Genomic DNA, 19,876 nt, shown 5'->3' with positions numbered 1-19,876 from the left:
CGTGAAACACATGCTTCGCTGCGTTTTCCATTTGCCTCCTGACTGTTGCAACTACACATTTTCCCCGTCAATCCTTATCCAAATCCTCTTGGTCGATTTGCAAAAAAAAAAAAACTCCATAGTTTTGCTTGAATAAGATCAATGTTGCCCAGGGATACAAATGAGAGAAACAGACACACAAGCTAATATCAGGTCCAGGTTTTCTGCACATTTGGGGCTTTTTCTCTCTAGGATGTAAAATAAGATGGTAGGTGGGACAGCAGTCAAGAGGAAATAGCTGTACAGATGTGGAATGGAGTGTTGTGACTTGAGCCAGCGAGCCAGCACTCACTCTCACGCCCTCTGATAGCAGCTTTCTCTGTGGGCCGTGTAAACCAACATGCCTGAAGGACAGACCCTGAAGCCGACTGTAAATGCACAGAGAGAGAGAGAGAGCTTCAAAAGAGAGAGAGGGAGAGAGAGCTTCAAAAGGTCAGACTTGGTGAATTCCACAGAGAAGATTGAAGAGGGACGTGAAAGGAGAGGACAGACTACCGTAAACACAGTGCTGGCCGAGGATATACAATAAATTAGTTTGACTTGTGTCTCACTTACAGCTGTAAAATACAATGTGAGAGGACTTAACTGCTGAGAATTAGACAAGGTTTCTTGTATAGTCTGTAGCTATGGGAAATATGGTGATAACCTCGTCACGTCAAACCATTGGGTTTTTTTTGTGACTATGTGAATTAATGTCCACTGAGGATGATTGACATTGGGATAGGAGTGAAGAGGAGTTTTGCTAAATGAAACGACACCGATTATTGCGACCAAATTATGACCACAGCAGAAGTGTATAAATGCCAAGTGGCGTCACAAGGACTTTGGTAACTATGACTGTGAGAAATGTATCTATGGTGACAAATAAATCACAACCTCCCATGAAAGAAGCATTCCAGGCAGCTATGATGGACTGAGATGAATATGTGACTGACTTCTGATGGTCTAGTTTTTTTCTCAACTCTCCAAATGAACTGAACCTAATGAGTGAGAGCTGCTAAACCGGCGTATGTTATCTTCCAACTGTATCATGACCTAACACTGTCAGGCTGGTGTCTGCTGGTGGTCGCAAGCTATTAAAAACAGCTTGCGGAGATACACTGTACTGCTGCATTGACAAACGTGATGCCATTTCATTTCAATAAAGGACATTGCCATTTAACTTGATTAGTATAAGTTTAAAACATTGTCTCAATAGTTCAGACACATGCAAAACGTGATGTCTTCCTACCACTGGATGCTTATTTCAGTGATTTAATGGTGACACTGTTGGCTTCAGAGGCTATTGCAGGACAGTGAGGGAGGACATGATGTGTTGCAGCCGCTGTGATTTGTTTCAACCATACTCCCATAAGCTGAGCACACATTTCACACAGCACTAAGCTGTAGAAGGTCTAAGCTGAGATCTTGGCAAGGAATCAGATCTCACAGTTACCCAAAAACATTGCTGTCTGTCTGGGTTAACTCTCCATCGTTACCAAGCCCATATTTCCTTTTACATTCACTACCAATGCATGTTATATTTTTACCTGCAGACATAATATATCCTTACTGTTTCTCTATGGCTGTCTCCACAGTTACAAGCCCATCGTTGACTACATCGACACTCAGTTTGAGAACTATCTCCAGGAAGAGCTGAAGATCAAACGCTCGCTGTTCAACTACCACGACACCAGGATCCACATCTGCCTTTATTTCATCGCCCCGACAGGACACTCCCTCAAGTCCCTAGACCTGGTCACCATGAAGAAACTGGACAGCAAGGTACACACAAGTGACTCACACACAAACACACATCTATGTAGGCACTGCTGATGTCTTCCCATTGGGCAAAGAAAGCACAGACTCCCAGTCCTGTCCCCATTGTCTGTGGGAAAAACTATCATTGTTGTTGAAATCTGACCTCCCATTCACTGTGATGCAGTGTGCATTTCACTGAGACGCGGAGATCCTTGATCTTTTTGGCTTGGATACGGACTCTCATTGTCCCAAAAGAATGAAGCTTATAAACAATGTTGCAGTGACTGCGTGTTTTCACTTCATCGTATAGGATTACAAGAAAAGTTATTTAGCTGTGATTTTGAAAATGTTTTAAGGGCTAGACTTGACAAAATGTATGTAAAATACAAAATATTTTAATAATTTGTCCTTGTGAGACAGTGATATACAATGATTTCAATACAAACAAAGAAAACATCTCTAAACCCATCTCAATTGTACTGATCTTCCACATTCTGAGTTCCAGCTTGACATATTGGCAGTTGACACGTTGAGAGGTCAGCTGTACACTAGTCGATAGTCACATTCAGAAGACCACATTGATTTGTGGCTTTTTCATTTCTGTTGTGCGAATATTACCACACGGATTGTTGGTCTGTGGCTCCATGTTTTGCCATACATCAGATGAGTGCAGCTCCGTGTGAATGCACAATCGCTGGCTTGGTCTCAATTACAACTGGTGGGGAAACAGAATCTCCTCACAACAGTGCTTGGAGGGTGAAAGAATGGGAGGGGTGAGAGAGTTTTTAGTGTGAAAGAAGGTTTGAAAGAGCAACTTGAAGCTGTGTTGTATTTGCAAAGATTTAACTTTGTATATTTAAGCTACCTGATGGATCCCTTTCTTTGTAATCCAAAGACATTTATAATCATGAATAATACATAAAGACTATATAAGGTATTGATTTAGATGATGTATTTCTGCTTGGTAACACACTTCAATAAATTCACCCGGTTGACATTTTGATGATACGTTTTGAAAAACTGCTCGGTGATCAACACAGATGAAAGCATTCAGCATTTTTTTTACCCTTAATCTTGGTTTCAAATGTGGGAGGTATGGAATTTCAGAAAGGGAAAATATCCACGAAACAATGTCAAAGCACATGTTCACAGAGCCCAGAAGAGAAGGAACAACAGAGAAAGTTTACATGCAAAGGAGAAGATTTTTGTTGTCTACAAAATTGTACTACTGTCTGTGCTTGTTTGACCTTAGGCAACAAAGATTTTTACTGACATCTTGGATATCAACAAGCATATAAACTGAGACTGATGAAAAAGACAAAATTGCTACATTTTTCAAGTTCTGTCACAACACATTCTATTTGGCTGATTGCTTGACACCATGACACATGAGGAGCATATACTGATAGCAATTTTGTAGGAATGGAAATGTGGCAACTGTAGCCCTGCTTATGTCTGGTGATGCAATAATAATAATTTCAGAAAAGAGCAGATGGTCAGCCTGTGACCCAAAACCTGCTGGCTCACCTCTGCCAACTATCATCGCATGGCTGCTCATCTCTGCCATATGTCTTCTGATACTATTCAAAACAATGAGTGGATGCTTCATCCAACTGGTACTCTGTTAATAGTTTTACCAAGACTTTGTCACTTAGGTGATTAAATAAAAGTACTTTTAAGGCCAAAGTTGTGTAGTAATTAATGTAGTAATTCAGTTTTTCTTAATCATTTCTATAAGGAAGCCAAAATAACATTCTGACCTGAGAGGAAACAGCACTGGGCCTCTGTCTTTACCAGCCAACAGAATGATCAAAAAGAAACTTGGCAGCCTACGTTTGCTGACTGTCTCCTGATATCATCCAAACCCCACACTGCACACAGCCATCTCTCTGTGCTCCCTGCTTTAAAGCAAGGCATGGCAGCTTACCTGAAGTAAATATACTATCTTCATCCCAGTATATGAACCATAGCAAAGGGGTTGACATAGGCAGAAGAACATGTTAGCTATTGTATAGCAGCTTACTTTCCATACGCTCTTCTATTATAAGCAAAGCACTGCATTTTACCTCACATAAATCCACCCATACATTTATATGAACAATACAGCTTTTCTTATACCTCCATCGGGCTATAAAGAATACATTCGCTTGCTTCCAGGGCTTTTCAGTTGCATAGTGCCAGAAAAGTGTAGAATTACAGCAGTGTGGCACTTTATAATTCAAAATGACTTACAGCATAGTGGACTGGTTTTTAGCCTGACTGGGTGGCCATGGTGTACAGCCCTCTGACCTCAGTGGCTCTGTTCCAGTGGATCCTTCCACTATGTGAAATGTGACCGCTGTTTGGTCTGAAAGCAAGCCAGTGATGAGTGACCGCAGTGTGGATTTGACACCGTTTTTGTTTTATAGTCTTGATAGGAACGTATATGCAGTGGTCTCTTTTTCTAGATAGATAAAAACCTATTGCAGGCAATATTTACAGCAGCTACTCACCACATAATATCAGATGTAGATGGGTACAGTTTGAACATAAAGTAAAGTTTCATAAGGAAAAGATAAAAAGACATGGAAGCAGAGCCGAAACAACTTTTCCTTCACTCAGTCTGTAGAGTTTTGCTATCACAGCTAGACAATGATGTTTTTCTTGTTAATGGGGCCCGAGTCACCCCACCCTACATGGGGACGGTCCCAGGCCCACACACACCACAGTGAGGGCTGTTTGTGGTGGAGGAAGGCAGGAAGGGAGATAAAGAGCCTGAAGGAGGGCCGCTTGTTTTTACATGAATATGTTTGCTCTGGAACAGGAGGAAATCATTACCAGTTAATTATCTAATATTAGAATGGATAAGATTCAGATTGAAAAGATCCTTTTCAAACACGGATTGATATATATTGTTAACCTTTTAAACGCTAACCTTGCCCCTTAATTTACACTATAATTAGTCAACTCCAGATGGCTTTTTATCATCACTTTAAAATGATTGGATCTCTCGAATCGAAGTAAGACCAATCACATATAATAATAATAATAATAATAATAATAATAATAATAATAATATTAAACTGTCTTTAATGTTTTTTCATGCACTATAAATATTTATCATCACTGAGGCTCGAAATTTATTAATGTGGTTCTTGTATGTGACATCAACATTCTCCTATATCCTTTCATATACAGATATTTGACCTGTGTAAGATTAAAGCAAAAAGTGACGCTGCATGAGTCTAATACTTTATTTTTATTTTTTATGATTATCTTACATGTGAACTGCTTTAATGTGGTTACAGCGACCTGACTGGTGCTCTTAGTTGTTGTAGAACAAACACTGAGAACTATTTGGGGATACTCTTTGGCCAGCTGGGAAATCCCGCTTGTGGGAAGTGAACAAATATCACTGTCTCCCCTCCCTCTGTCACTGTCTGACCATGACAAGACACTCCCATCTGCTTCACACACACACAGTTGTTGTCTGAGCTTGCTAGCCATTAGTGCACTTGGTTTGTTCACTAAGGGTTCAAACTAGAGACTGGCTAGCCTGTTGTAAATTAATGACCCAATAAAGTATGAAGAGCCTGTAATTTGACTCCCAACAAGCTATCCGGCTCTTGCTTTTAGGCACACCGTGGAATTGATGAGTGAATCTGTGGGGTATCATCCTCCCGGTTGGCGATCTGGTGGATGCAGTGGTACAGAGGAATGCATAAAAAAAACTGTGTGTGTATTTCGGCACATCTGCTGCTGATTGGAGATGGAGTCTAGTTTGTTTTCATAATCACTGTTTGTTTTATGTATCTGTCGGGGTTCTGACTGAGACTGGTTCACTGTACATTATTGTTGCATATGGTCGTGTACGCTTGCTTAGCCATATTCAGCAATTAACTTAGTTTGGTACATGTTAATCAGTTTGTTTGAATTGGCTTCATTCACAGTGTGTGTGTTTCTGACCCGCTGTCAAAGGGAAGTTAATTGTCTAATCAGTGATTCACTGAAAAAACTTTGGGTTGATTCTATGTGTATCTCTCAAGGACATTTTTATCATGTCACAGTGATGATTGTTAGCACAGCCTAGACCAAACCATTACATAATAAATTCACTGTATATACGTTTTTACACAAAGAGTTCGTGCTTATTTTTTTTTGGGCACACTCGACCATTAAAAAATAAAAGTCAGTGCTCTACACATTTAATACATTGGTTGGAACTGTTCTCATCCCTTCCTTAGGTCAACATCATTCCCATCATTGCCAAAGCGGACACAATCTCCAAGAGTGAGCTCCATAAATTCAAAATAAAGATTATGAGCGAGTTGGTGAGCAACGGCGTCCAGATATATCAGTTCCCAACGGACGATGAAGCCGTCAGTGAGATCAACGGCTCCATGAACGTAAGTCAACTAAACTTTGCCTACTGACTTGTGACATCACCTCTTTACCAATGCAACACTATACATATTTGCTAATATGAGTTAAACCTTAACATGTTCTATACACTGTATGCTAATAGTATTACAGAAAAATGTTTGGACACTCGTTGCACCAGCTCCCCCTTCCTCATTTCCTTATATAAGTATCTTGATGGCAGCACATGCTTCATTAAACTGGCCTCATGTTTTCTCATTTCTACAGTTTTTATTTTGTAGAAAGACTGAAAAGAATATGCATATAGCAAGCTAGTGACTTTTGCTCAGGCAGCTAGCACAAATACATTTCCCTCAGAATATTTAGGCTGTTAATATAAGTGCAGATTTTATAGTGTGGAAGATGTGTAATCACGCTTGGCTCAAACACGCACCCCCACATGAACACATTCACAAACGGTCAACTCTGTCATGTACTTGTACAGGATCCACCGTCTATTCATAGTCGGTTACATCAGCGCCCACACTCTCTAGCTGGTTCCTCTGAGCTGCAACCAGACAGATGCTTTTCAACTCTCCGCATCATTTTTGAGGTTGCATATCTAGAATGTTTTCCCCATGATGCCTCACCGTTGAGCCTTAACGAGGCATAGTAGCTCTGAGATTAACAAGAAAGTGTGTGTGTGTGTGTGTGTGTGTGTGTGTGTGTGTGTGTGTGTGTGTGTGTGTGTGTGTGTGTGTGTGTGTGTGTGTGTGTGTGTGTGTGTGTGTGTGTGTGTGTGTGTGTGTGTGTGTGTGTGTGTGTGTGTGTGTGTGTGTGTGTGTGTGTGTGTGTGTGTTAAACACACTGTGTTTTAATCACTTCAAGAGGACCTATGATGCTTTTTGACTGTTATGACCTATAAACGTTGTTATGATGATTCATAGTCATGCTTAACCATACTAAATTATCAAATAATGACTTACATGCATTTCGACGTATTCCCTGCTGACCGTCTGGGGTGTCTGTGCAGAGCACTAAACACTATTCTAGCCAGTCGAGAAGTCACGTCTTCAAAGCGGTCTACCCTTTCATAATTGGTGACGTCGCATAAAAATTGGTGATGTGACCACGCGGATGTTTCCATGTATGGTAATGCTGTCACTTCCCTGTTCGCGTCTGCCTCGCGCCCTTATAGGTCCATGCTCGCGCTTCCCGCCACTGAAAGTGTTTCGGAAGGAAGGTAACCAATCACAACGGAGTGGGGTTTGCAGGAGGGGGGGGAGGGTAGCGGAGATGGCCGATGCACAGGCGGAGGGAGCGGAGATTGCCGAAGCACACACACTCAAGTGTTGACAGGATGTGCTGGATCGCCAAAATAAGAGAAAGAGCTTCCCGAAAATCTACATAGTTTTTTGTGATGTGATTCGTGTCAGGTTGCTCTATAGCAGTGTAAAACAAGAAATTAAGACCAGAAAAGTAGTATAATAGGTCCTCTTTCAACAAAATAGACCTCTCAGCCCCAACTGAGCCACATGTTAAACTTTAAAGAGGGAGCTGTATCGCAGCTCATATGTCAACGTGGTTACATTTGTCTCTGGTGTGGTGTGGTTGTGGAAGATAAGAGAGTTTTATTTCAAATGAAACACACCAATTATCCTTTTTGTTGGGCTATTTGTTTGTGTCTTAGTGAAACAGAACTTGTGAAATGGTTGCCATGCTGTAAAGAACATCAGTATGAAGAAACTACCGGAGGGGGGGAAGAAAAACTTTCCAAATACAAAGAAAAGTATAAACCTGAAGAAAGAGGGAGCTACTACTCGGCTCCAGTTACACCTGTGACCTTTTGACTTTATTTTAACAGTCAACCTCTTTTTCCTGTGCAGGCCCATCTGCCGTTTGCTGTGGTGGGGAGCGTGGAAGAGGTCAAAGTGGGGAACAAAACAGTGAGGGCCAGACAGTACCCCTGGGGTGTCGTGCAAGGTGAGAACACGCAAGTGTGTGTGTGTGTGTGTGTGTGTGGCTTGGGGTGTGGGGTGTTTGTGTTTCTCAAGCAAACACTACAGTAACAAGGGGGTTAACTCCCTTATCTAGACTGCTGCAGAATGAACATTTTAAGCAATTAGATGGGGGAAGTGCCAAACCTGTGATATTGTCACTCTTATCATATTCTGTATATCTAAAGCCAATAGGACAATGATGTCAAAAAGGCTTAAGTTTGAGATTACGCTAAGAGAATACATTCCCATAGTAAGTAGCTGAATTTCAGTGCGGGTTAAATATTACTCAATCCCTTTCTGCGGGTCACTAGAAGAATGTTGCTGATCTCAGTCACAAGTTCCCTTGCATATAATGAAGCAACAGAAAGTCCTCCAGCTGGAGTTGCCTGTGTCGTTGTCCTTGCTTGACACGGTTTGCAAATACCAATTTAAATGGTTGCAATTTGTTTTTGCCCAGTGTAAACCTGATGATGCTTGTTAGTTTGTATATCCCATAGCTGTTGAGTGGGTATTAAGTTTCCTAGTTACAAGTATTACAAAGGTAAACAAGGGGGAGTGACATATGGAAATATGAAAGGAACCACCAGCCACTGCAACTCATTTGAATGCCTTTTCAACCAATGTCACTACTTTACAGTTGTTATGATGCCATCATTTGAGACTGCATGCATAGTGATTCATAGGTTTTTTTTCCAGCGTATTAAGGGGCAACCCCAAATCAATAAATGTGGATTGGAAGTGGACAAAAGTAACTTGAGCGGTTGCAAGCTTTTGCCGTGTTTTCCTTCTTAAATGTGAAGGTCTGCTGCTTACTGATCATATGCCCTGACAGCAGTGGGAACTTTTAAAGGGTGATTTAACTACCGGTACTTTTTGTTACTTCATATTAGGGCTGCAATTTACTATCACTTTTAAATTACAGATACATCTAACGGCAACAGGAAACATCTCCAACCTCCATCTTTTTGATTTTCATTTATCGATTTGGTCAAGCTAATCTTTGTTACATTTCACTTGCACTGTTAATAGATGCAAAAATGAAATCACATGACTCATCATCAGGTTTTTAAAAAACAGTATAGGATCTTGTTTACAGGGTGTTTAGTACTCATGGAGAGATGACACGTAATATAAAAGTATCAGTTACCACACACTCAGAGATGTTTGCCTGCTCATAGCAGAGTGGCAAGTGCGTCCCACAGTTTGCCTGTTTATTTATACCCTCCTGCTTAATGTGAGTGTGACTTCCTGCAGAGTGACACTGCGAAATGAAGGGCGAGTGGGTAGAGCCTGTTTGGGGAAATTGCCAGTGTGTCTCTGTGTGTTTAGATAGTGGATCACATACAAGTACATGAGATATGTTATGGTGTTGTATGTCTTTCTGGTTGTGCCTAGAGTGTGTGTCTGTGCGCATGTGCCTGTATGTCAGCGTTGCCCATGGAGACATCACCTATTGTGTCAGAGATTTTTTGTTTCCCACAGCTCACTCCCCTGTGTCCTTCAGCAAGAGTAAACATTTTAATTTAATAAGGTTGCGCAGAGTTGTGCTGTGAGAATATTACCGCTCAGATGGGAGTTCTCATAGAAACTCTCACTCCCTTATTCCTTCCTTCCGTCATTTTCTTGGTTGACTTCTCTTGTGTCCTCTCCCTTCCCTCTCTCCATTATCCACTGACCACTCTCTCATTCCCCAACCCCTCAGAGGACATGCTTTGCTTATTTATAAAGCCTGCTGTGTGTCTCCTGGGGACGGATTCCTTTGGACTCCCATTAGTCACCATGAAACTATTGTCCAATCCAGTCACGGACAGGACAGTTCTGTCTGCAAAAAGTTTACTCAGCTTTAGTGTAAGCACATTTCTTTGTCATTTGTCTCAATTGCAATCGATGTATTCCACATGAGTTGCAAACAGGGCCAGGGCTGATTTTAATACTCCAAAGTAAAGCAATTTTAAAGATTCATAAAAGTACAATATTTGATCTGATTTCTAAATAAAAGAACAGTTACGCTTCCCCAAAAGGTGGTTTTGTCTCCGTCCAATTAGCTTATCATTCTTTCCCATCGGATGTATGGCAAGCAAACATACTTCAGCTTTTTAGCCAGTCCTGCTTGCAAACTTATGGCTCGCCTTTTAAACAGCACACTTTGTCACACTATCTGAGGAAAGTGTCAGAAGAGGACAGATGTGTCAGTGTTTTACTACACTTGGCTAACAGAAAGAAAGGGCCTGTGTCAGTGGAAACAGTTTGTAGATGCCAGATGTCATGTACATGGGTTATGGTAACCTCTCAAAGAGCCATGGGAAATTTCCATCGACTTGAAGGAAGACAGAGGAGGGACTGTCTACTGGTATATAGAGTAATTGAAGGGGGCTCTGTGTGTGTGTGTGTGTGTGTATCTTCCCTCAGGATCTTGTTGCTCTGTTATCTCTCAACTCCAGACTTCTGTGACAAATAGCAGACCCATTGGTTAATCTTCTCCACAAGCTACTGTGGGTTTGTTCAACTGTGCACACATGTGTGTTTTGTATGTGAACATGGATTTTGCTAATCAATGACTTGGCATGTGATACTTGTGTTTTAATTTTGATTTGTTTGAAAATGATTGATTTTAGAATTTTTGCGAAACACAAACATTCATAGCTTCCTCTTAGCCATTCTAGTGCCATGGCTGAATGGATGGCAATGTCAGTTTGGTTTGAAGGTTGGTCCACCATTTTGGTAAAAACTGAACTATCCAAAAAAAAAATGCTTTTTGTAGTGCAGTGAAATTGTATCGGCATCCATGATCTTCAGGGGATGAATGGTGACTTTGATGATCCCCCTGACATTCCCTTTAGTTCCATCGGCACTGTGACTATTTCGTACATAGTAAACATGTTCTTACAACTCTTGGCTGGATTTCCATGAAATATGGTAAAGAACTATCCATGGTGCTGTGAAGTGGAATACACATGCATATATGCACTGACATGTACTGACAGCAGCAGGTCATAGCTTTCATCTACACAGGGAAATATCTCAAAATCCAATGAATGAATTCACACAACATATATGTACAGACCCTCTTTTATATACAGTCCATGGCACAGACACTCATTGTTCCCAGGCGTACCCTCATAACTTTGGAGATCTTTTGATTTTCCATCGAGCATGACCGTGAGGCTCACATTCATGGTTTAAAACTTTTGAGTGAAATTTCTCACAAACCAGTCGACTGATTTCCATGAAATATGCTTCACACAATTCATAACCTCCACAGGATGAATTGTATTCACTTGAGTGATCCCCTGACTGTCATCCATCACCACCATCAGGTCAAACCTTTAAGTTTGTCAACACTTTGATTTATAACCAAATATCTGCAACACTAATGAAATTCCCACCACCAGCATCAGCTGTACTTTGTGTGTTTTGCTAATTAGCATGCTAACATGTTAACCCTTATGCCCCGTTAAAAAAAAGTTACACTGGGACCGCTTTGTACATTTTGTGTATTTTGACCTTTAAACTGCATTAAAATTATGAAAGATCAATATTTTTTCACAATTTTTTTTTCCATATTGTTCATGAAGGGGTTGTTGTTCAATCTATGTCATGATTTCATTAATCACAATTAAAAATTAACCCTTTAGATGCCAGTTTTGATCATATACCACCAACCGCTTTAATGAAAAATACACAAAAATTCAATATTCAAATCTTTTTTTTTACTTTGATTATTATTAGTATCACCGGCTCACCCATCTGAATGATAGGTGAGAAAATTATATTTGGTGCATTATTACTTTTTGTTTTATGTCAGATTGAATAAAAAAGTTACACTGGGACCGCTTCGTACATTTTGTGTATTTTGACCTTTAAATTGCATTACAATTATGAAAGATCAATATTTTTTCACAATTTTTTTTTCCATATTTTTCATGAAGGGGTTGTTGTTCAATCTATGTCATGATTTCATTAATCACAATTAAAAATTAACCCTTTAGATGCCAGTTTTGATCATATACCACCAACCGCTTTAATGAAAAATACACAAAAATTCAATATTCAAATCTTTTTTTTTACTTTGATTATTATTAGTATCACTGGCTCACCCATCTGAATGATAGGTGAGAAAATCATATTTGGTGCATTATTACTTTTTGTTTAATGTCAGATTGAATAAAAAAGTTACACTGGGACCGCTTCGTACATTTTGTGTATTTTGACCTTTAAATTGCATTACAATTATGAAAGATCAATATTTTTTCAAATTTTTTTTTTCCATATTTTTCATGAAGGGGTTGTTGTTCAATCTATGTCATGATTTCATTAATCACAATTAAAAATTAACCCTTTAGATGCCAGTTTTGATCATATACCACCAAACGCTTTTTGGAAAAATACACTAAAACTCAATATTCAATTTTTTTTTTTTTTTTTGATTATTATTAGTATAACCGGCTCACCCATCTGAATGATAGGTGAGAAAATTGAATTTGGGGCATTTTTACTTTTTGTTTAATGTCAGATTGAATAAAAAAGTTACACTGGGACCGCTTCGTACATTTTGTGTATCATTGACTTCCATTATAACGACACTTTTTGAACCCCCCTTTAAATTAAAGTGAAACATTTTTTTTACCTCTGATTTCCAATTTTTCTGCAGAAAACACAATGCAATTTGATAAAATAAAAGAGAATAGCAAAATTTTCCCATTTAATCACCTCTGTCTTTATTTCAAAAGATGGGTTTTTATCAAATATACAGCATTTTTTAAACAACTGTTATCAAAACAGACAACACCATAACCCGTACAAGAACAAAACAGGTGTGTGTGTGTGTGTGTGTGTGTGTGTGTGTGTGTGTGTGTGTGTGTGTGTGTGTGTGTGTGTGTGTGTGTGTCTCTACTGTGCGTCAGTGCACAGTGTGCACACTGGTGACCAGTGCTCCCTGCAAACGTGGTCCCCGCACATGGCACAGCAGATTGTCACCCTTTTGTGGCAAATTGAGCAAAAGCCCCTATTTGCATTCTTCGATTTCTTAGACGGGACTGCCCTTGCCTCATCTTCCTCAGGTTCTGCTGGCTCAGCCTCCTCAGCTCCTGCCTGCACCTCTCTCTCACTCCCCAGCTTGCCTGTGTAAGGCTCCATTTTAAAGGCATATGAGGTCTCCGAGTCGCACGCTACCCATATTTTAAGGCCATATTTTGCAGGCTTCTGAGGCATGTATTGCCGAAACTTGCATCTGCCTCGGAAGGAGAGGAGCTGCTCGTCAATGGTGATGTCAATGCCCGGATTAAAAAGGATTGGCAGCTGATGCAACCACATCCCCCACAGTGGCTCAATGGCAGCTAATTTGGAGAATTTCATCCTCCTAGGCCGGGTGAGCCTATCATCAAACCGAATTGCCTGCATCAACTCTTCAAATCTGTTCCTTGACATTGTAGCTCGAAACACCGGCCGACCTGTTTTTTCATCCCACAATGATCGCACAGCCTCACCTCTAGAACGGTACACTCCGGCTAGCAGCAGAAGCCCCAAGAATGCCATTAGTTCTTTCTCCTCCACAAGCTTCCAGGGCTGTGTCCTGGGGGTCCGCTGCATGTACAGGTTTGTATTCTTTAGAATCTCTTTCATGATTTTATCCGTCATCAGTAGGTTCCATGCTGATTGGATGTCCGTTATCCGGGCAGTTGCAAAGCGAGTTGGACCTGGCTGGGGGATTGCTGGGGGGACATGCCGCTTCATGATGTCAGCAGTGGGGGACCAACGGATTTTCCCATCCTTAGACCACAACATATCCTCCAGTCCTCCATCCTCTTCCGACTCTGAACTGTCTGAACTTGGTGGCGGCATCCAGACATCACTTGCCGTTTCGGTGTCTGACTCAGTGGAGTCAATCTCCTCTTCAGATGAGTAGTCAGAGCTGGAGTCGCTGGAATCAGGCTCTGGTGCTCTGGAGGAAGAAGCCTGGGAGTCAGCCACTGACCCCCTCGGTTCAGGCCGCCGGCCATGGATGTTATCAGCGCTGAGCTGGGAGCAGGATTTGCCATAAAATCGACGCTTGTCCATGGCTGCCAGATTAGAAATGAATTTTTCTGATACTGGGTGTATAGAGTAACTTTAGATCAGCCGCACCTGCATAAACAAAACTCCTGCCTTCTCACCTTGTTTACATTTTCGCACCATGCAATTCGCTGCACCAAAACTGTTGTTGGGGCACTGGGGTCATGTTGATATCTTCTGACAAGTTGAGGGAGTGTAAAAGTGTTTGATCTATTGACTTCAAAGACACAAGTCAGAAAGGCTGTCACTTGTTCTCTTTGTTCTCTTTGTGTGTGTGTGTGTGTGTGTGTGTGTGTGTGTGTGTGTGTGTGTGTGTGTGTGTGTGTGTGTGTGTGTGTGTGTGTGTGTGTGTGTGCGTGCGTGTGTGTGTGTGTGCGTGCGTGCGTGCGTGTGTGCATGTGTGTGTGTAAAAGTGTGCTTGTGTGTGTGTATGAGAGGAGAGAAATAGAAGGGGTACAGATTTGCAGCCATATTATCCAATGACACATGCAAACACACACACCCACACACACGCACACACATACACACACAATCTTTTTCTGTCATGGACATGCAGACAACAGTCCCTCCCATCCATATTCAAACACATTTGACATTTTTCTTTAGATTTGTTGTCGCAGTGGCCAGTATTCCTGAAATTTTTGAAAATTATGAAAAATCCTATTTTTTTTCTCGTTTGTGTCATGAGGCAAGTTTTCCCCCAGTAATACACCATATGCAATTCATAAATCAACTAGATAAGAGTTAAAACCTAAAATATGATGCCTTACCTTCTAAATGAATGCAAAACATTATATAAATTCAGATTTTATCTTGCCATGGCCAAGGAATCAAAAATACTGGTTTTATGGCTTTCTATGAGTTCACGAAATGGCATCTTTTTAGACAAAGATTTCAGTGTATGTGATTTGAGTACACACAGACACACTCCTGGATTTTTTTTTTTAACTTCAACCATTCTGACTAAAAGAGGTGTTCACTAACTACACATCAAAACTATTTTATTGTATTTTTTTATTTTTTTTATTGGTTTGCAGCCATGAATTACACAAGGATGCCAATTTGTTGTAAAGGGTCACCATAGAGATTAGTGGGGGGGGGCTAAAATGGGGCATTTTTTTTATTGACCTCATTTTTACATAACCTTATCAAGTTTACTACAGAGAAATGGGAAATTACAGTCAAAAATATTTTTCACTTTAATTTAAAGGTGGGGGTCAAAAAATGTCGTTATAATGGAAGTCAATGGTACACAAAATGTACGAAGCGGTCCCAGTGTAACAAAAACATCTCACACAGTCAAAATGAAGTGGAAATGGATGAAACTCAGAATATCAAAACTTCATTGTAAAACACACCTCCTTACCAAATTTTATGGCTAGGGGACAATCACAGCCAAAATTATCTCAAAAATGCAACCCCAGATACACAAATCTCCACCAGCGGGGCATAAGGGTTAAACAATACACCTGCTAAATATTGGCCACACAGAGCTGCTAGTATAGCAGGGTATTTGTTTATATATATTGTAAATGTTGCTGATATCTTAGTTGCTTTAGGGTGGCTGCTTTCATGTTTATAGTCCTGTGCTTGGAAATCTTGAGGCTTCCGTGCTGCAGTCAGTCAAAGCATTGGCCCTTATTCAGCCCATCAGCGGGGGGCCAGTACTGAGGGACTATTAGCTGCAAAATGAACGGCCAATTTCAGTAGCCTGGATGCAGCCCCAGAGAAAACAGCTCATTCCTGTGTTTAACTCGTTCCCACTAATGATATGTGGTCAACCAGCAAATTTGTCTAAAAATAAGCGTGAGTGACTCAGACAGCTGTATCAATGCTCCTAGTCAACATCTTTGTAAAGTGTATTTTAGTTCCAGAAGTGTAAAGAGTTGGTAGAATCGTTTGGGTTGTTCAGGCACTTGACGGCATTATGTTGCATTTTTTATGAAGCTACTTGTGGTGCACTATCATGCACGGCAGGCTGCCTTCCCAGGATTTTCCTTTAGGAGAAGCCAAATGCAGTGCTAATTGGGGCTTTTTCAGTTTCATCAAAGTGCCTATAAATCCTCAGCGCTCACAGCTTGTGGTGGTATTTAAACCCAACATACATCCCATTCTCCCACCACTGCCACCCTGGGTTTGATGACATATGCTCCAGCCCCTTGAAAGGCCATGTGCCTTACGCTATTCACGTGCCCTCTGCCAACCGTGCACATCAGATCTGAGATGACAGAAAAGCATATTTCTGAGAATGTAACAGATAATCATATTAACTGCCTGGAAAGTTATTTTTTTTCTCCTTCTGACAGCACGTCTGTTTTACTCGAGTGACTCGTTAAAACAGACCTGTTGTTGTCGGAGGAAAAAATAACCTTCTTCCAAGATAAGCCGGCTGATGTATCAAGTTATACTCTGGGCCACAGCTGCTCTACGGTTTGTGCTCCAGGTTTTTTTAGTTCTTTGCAGACATTTTGGCGCTTCATTATTATGCCGTCAATGAAAGATCAGAGGAGAGTGAGCATATCAAATAATTAGAAGTATTCCAAGTTTCCAGATACATTTGGAAGGTATTTCAAGTCTGTGATCGGGGGAAAATATTAAAGTTGTTTATTTTTTGTGTTGAAAACTCTGCAGAGTACCAGTCAAAAAAAACGTTACATTTTATTTCTACAAAAAAAAAAAATTTGAGATGCTACAGTGGATTGTGGGGTGGAGATGAGTACTACCTCTAGCTTCTATTCTAGAATGGTGATTATTTCATAGTGGGCATGGATTGATTTTCAACTAAAACTTAAATGGGTTCAGTCCACATTCAGGCACCCCTGCCCACTTGTTCTTCCTTCTGTCAACCTTTGTTCAGGCTTCTAACGGAACAACAAAAAGAAAAAGAAAAAAGGTTCAATTCTAGGAACATCCCATATTGTTTTGCTGGGGATAATGAGGTTGAGGGCACGTTCCCCTTCCTGTGCTGTCAGTCTGTCAGGCAGGAAGCGCTCCCTACCATAAATCCATTAACGTTTCAGAGTCATTTTGACAGAGCTGTTTAAGAGGCAGTGGTAGAAAAGAAACGTCAAAAGTAAAGAATATCTCCAATTTATCAACCCGTTTGTTGGCAAAATGAGATAGTGTAATTTTATGAATGCCGTAAATGATTCATCCAGTGTATTTTGTGCCGACTACATGACATTCCTGTAGAGATGTGATATGACTTCCTACGATGGAGAGGAAGGGAGTGTTTAACACAGAGTGACAGATGGGATGTTAGAATATGTAAGAAGAAGAAGTGGAAAAAAAGACTCCACCCAGGCACAAAATGAAAGCAAACACAAAGACCCAACACTTTAAAACAAGACACAATTGTCTGCACATTTCTAACTCTGGATTATGAACCAATTTTTTTAACTCACTTGAACCGTAACTAATTCTGGTGTGTGTCCCCCCACCCCTCTCCCCCTCCCTCTACCAGTGGAGAACGAGAGTCACTGCGACTTTGTGAAGCTCCGAGAGATGCTGATCAGGGTCAACATGGAGGATCTGAGGGAGCAGACCCACGCACGCCACTACGAGCTGTACCGGCGCTGTAAGCTGGAGGAGATGGGCTTCAAAGACACAGATCCAGACAGCCAGCCATTCAGGTAGAGAGAGAGAGAGAGAAAGAGAGAGAGAGCATGATCCCAATTCACAGTGATAATCAAGTGTCGACAGCTGCCAGATTCTTCATTGTTTAGAAGACAATACCTCATCTATACCCCTGTCTATTTTTGTTATTCTCTTCCAGTCTTCAAGAGACCTACGAGGCAAAGAGGAAAGAGTTCTTGGGCGACCTGCAGCGCAAAGAGGAAGAAATGCGACAAATGTTTGTCAACAAAGTCAAAGAGACGGAAGCTGAACTGAAAGAAAAGGAGAGGGAGGTCAGTCTCGAGTCAAGTTCATTTGACATTTGGCATATTAATCCTGATATGCATAATAATACATTATGAGGGGTTCTTTATCCAATTGTGTCACCAGTGAGATTGAACCTTTTTTTGCAAGCACCACTTTTTCAACTGTATTGCACATTACAGAGGTGTTGTTGTTAATTAGCCTCTATGACATAAACGGGGATACACTACAAAATATTTAAAAAAACATCTGTTAAGATAATAGAAACACCACTTTATTAGGTACACCTTGCTAGTACCGGATTGGACCTCCTTTGGCCTTCTGAACGTCATTTCTGTCCACACAACTGCCGCTCACTGAATTTTTTTTCTTTTCTTTTTGGGACCATTCTCTGTAAACCGTAGGGATGGTTGTGCGTGAAAATCCCAGTAGATCAGCAGTTTCTGAAAATACTCAGACCAGCCCGTCTGGCACCATCAACCATGCCACGTTCAAAGTCACTTAAAACCCCCTTTCTTCCCCATTCTGTTGCTTGGTTTGAACTTGAACAAGTTGTCCTATACAGCTCTACATGCTTACATGAATTGAGTGGCTGCCATGTGATTTGCTGTTTAGTTATATGTGTTAACAAGAAAATTAACCGATGTACCTAATCAAGTGGCCGGTGAGTGTATTGGTATCTTTTCTTTATCGGTCTGTCCTCACATTTCTTGTCTCTTCTCTCTGTCTGTCTGTCTGTCTGTCTGTCTGTCTGTCTGTCTGTCTGTCTGTCTGTCTGTCTCAGCTGCACGACAAGTTTGAGCAGCTGAAGCGCATGCACCAGGAGGAGAAGAGGAAGGTGGAGGAGAAGAGGAGGGACCTGGAGGAGGAGATGAACGCCCACAACAGGAAGAAGGTGGCGGCCGAGACGCTCTCCTTATCTCAGCCCCTCAAGAAAGACAAGGACAAGAAAAAGTAAGCCCATCCTTCCTTTTCTGTCTCTCACTGACTCATCTCATTCAATATCTCTCCATCGCAGGGCATTGCTCCTTCCAAACCCTGCTCCCTTTTTCTTTAACTTATCCTGTTGTCTTGCCATTCATTGCCTGAAAAGTTAAAGTCAGTGATTTTGGAGAATGATGTTGTCAAAATCCAATTTTTTTTGTCAAAATCAGTGAATATCTCCTCACATTCCGCTACCGATCTGTTCTGTGTTTGTGCTGAACATCTGGTTTTAATACACACCCTAGACTCTGTAAACCTGTTTTTTTTTCCAGCACACACAGTACAGAGAGGACAAAAGGCATTCTCCAGAATCACTTTCCTTTCTCAGCCTGTCCCTTTTTCCCCCTCTCTAACCCATGTTACAAGCCTTTAGGCAGGATGTTCACGTTTCTGTTAAGTCCTGTGGCAAAGTGTCACACCGATAAGCCTTTAAACTGAATGTGCTGTTCAGTTGTAGAACTCATGTCTAATACACAAGCTTTTTCAGCCGTTAAAAAAGGCCTGGCATGTATTAAGGAAACTTCCTCCCCTCTTTGTCCTGCCCAGGCCCAACATTTCCTGTCCTTTCACTCGTTCCTTTTGCCTCGCTCTAATTATTCCGGATAATCAGGGAGGAGCCAGTGAACTCACTCTTTGAGCTAATCGTACGCTCTGCTCATAAAAAGCTGATGCAGAATGCAACTAACACACAGCAAGACTGATTTCCTATAGAGCAGTTTAAACACATATTGTATCTTTCACTTTACTCCAATGCATTGCCCAAAGTCTAAGTTTCCATATCTATGTTTTACCTCCTTTTGCCTTTCATTGGTTTCTGTTCATTTCATTACAATATAACAGCCCAC

At 41.0% G+C, this 19,876-nt stretch overlaps 1 protein-coding gene across 1 annotated transcript in view; it reads left to right on the top strand.

Annotated features, from left to right (window-relative positions):
* Nucleotides 1–19,876, top strand: part of septin8a (septin 8a) — a 31,908-nt gene that overhangs the window by 10,006 nt on the left and 2,026 nt on the right. Inside the window, exons 4-9 of the mRNA XM_080040441.1 lie at nucleotides 1,617–1,803; nucleotides 6,003–6,164; nucleotides 8,004–8,100; nucleotides 17,632–17,800; nucleotides 17,944–18,076; nucleotides 18,832–19,001. Coding sequence (XP_079896567.1) covers nucleotides 1,617–1,803; nucleotides 6,003–6,164; nucleotides 8,004–8,100; nucleotides 17,632–17,800; nucleotides 17,944–18,076; nucleotides 18,832–19,001 — 918 coding nt within the window. The remainder of the gene's footprint in view (nucleotides 1–1,616; nucleotides 1,804–6,002; nucleotides 6,165–8,003; nucleotides 8,101–17,631; nucleotides 17,801–17,943; nucleotides 18,077–18,831; nucleotides 19,002–19,876) is intronic.

Source organism: Ammodytes marinus (genome assembly GCF_949987685.1).
Source record: "Ammodytes marinus genome assembly, chromosome: 14".
NCBI classification, from domain to species: domain Eukaryota; kingdom Metazoa; phylum Chordata; class Actinopteri; order Uranoscopiformes; family Ammodytidae; genus Ammodytes; species Ammodytes marinus.
This window is presented reverse-complemented; position numbering and strand designations above follow the sequence as displayed.